Raw genomic sequence first — 1,313 nt, 5'->3', positions numbered from 1 at the left:
TAAATATTTTAAATGTTGTATTTTGAAAGTCTCTGAAAGATTTGAAGAATACCTATCTAAATGAAATATATTTGTATACATCTAGAAAATCTAACTAACATGACGACAAGCTTGACTATTATAGATGATTATCTATTATCCTATACTTTTAATTAAACATTACATTTTTAAATGAAATGCAAAATCACAATACCTTAATCAATGCAAATTATTCATATCTGTATCAGAAGCTTAACAAGAATAAGAGAACTAACAGATACCATGAATCAAATGGACTTAGCAGACATCTATAGAATATTCTATCCAAATACAAAAGAATATACCTTCTTGCTTTTCCGGCGGTGACGACCTCCTTACGAGAACATGCCTCTCGCAAAGGATCTCCTTCATCCCTCTCCAGAGGAGGAAAAGAGGAAACACAAGAAAAAGCGCCTGGTGCAGAGCCCCAATTCCTACTTTATGGATATGAAGTGCCCAGGATGCTATAAAATCACCACGGTCTTTAGCCATGCACAGACGGTAGTCTTGTGTGTCGGTTGCTCCACTGTCCTCTGTCAGCCTACAGGCGGGAAAGCAAGACTGACAGAAGGATGCTCCTTCAGGAGGAAGCAGCACTGAAAAGCACCTGATTCGAGATGAGTGGGAACCATCCCAATAAACACATTTTGGATATATATAAAAAAAAAGAATATACCTTCTTATAGGCACCTCATGGAACCTTTTCTAAAATGGACCAAATACAGGGTAAAAAGCAAAGCTCTACAGATACAAATTATTGGAGTAAACCCATGTGTCTTATCAGATCACCATGCTTTAAAGTTACAATTTAACACCACTAGTATCAGAAAGCCTACAAACTTGGGAAAATTGAACACTTAACTACTGAGCTACCCTTGGGTCAAGGAAGAAATAACAAAAGGAATTAAAGACTTCCTTGAATTCAATAAAAATGAAAGTACAATGTGTTCAAACCTATGCAACATTATGAAAGCAGTGGTAAGAGTAAAGTTCATTGTATTAAGTGCCCACATAAAGAAAACGAAGAAATTGCACATCAGTGACTTAATAGCACACCTGAAAGCTCTAGAGCAAAATGAAGCAGACTCACCAAGAAGGAGTAGAAAATAGGAAATAATCAAATTGAAAGCTGAAATCAACAAAACAGAAACAAAGAAAGCAATATAAAGAATCAATGAAATGAAATGAAAGAGCTGATTCTTTGAGAAAATCAACAAGATAGGCAATCCCTTATCCAAACTAATTAAAACTCAGAGAGAGAGCATCTAAATTAACAAAATCAGAAATGAAAAGGG

The 1,313-nt window shown here is 35.3% G+C and overlaps 1 protein-coding gene across 1 annotated transcript; it reads left to right on the top strand.

Annotated features, from left to right (window-relative positions):
• The first annotated feature begins 334 nt into the window (after nucleotides 1–334).
• LOC119805164 (40S ribosomal protein S27-like) lies at nucleotides 335–618 on the top strand. Its single transcript, XM_038317042.1, has one exon. It carries the CDS (start codon nucleotides 364–366, stop codon nucleotides 616–618), a length of 255 nt encoding a protein of 84 aa, XP_038172970.1. The 5' UTR covers nucleotides 335–363.
• Nucleotides 619–1,313: the final 695 nt, after the last annotated feature.

The sequence above is a fragment of the Arvicola amphibius genome, chromosome X (assembly GCF_903992535.2).
Source record: "Arvicola amphibius chromosome X, mArvAmp1.2, whole genome shotgun sequence".
NCBI lineage: Eukaryota > Metazoa > Chordata > Mammalia > Rodentia > Cricetidae > Arvicola > Arvicola amphibius.
Note: the sequence above shows the minus strand (reverse complement) of the source record. Positions and strands in the feature narration are given on the sequence as shown.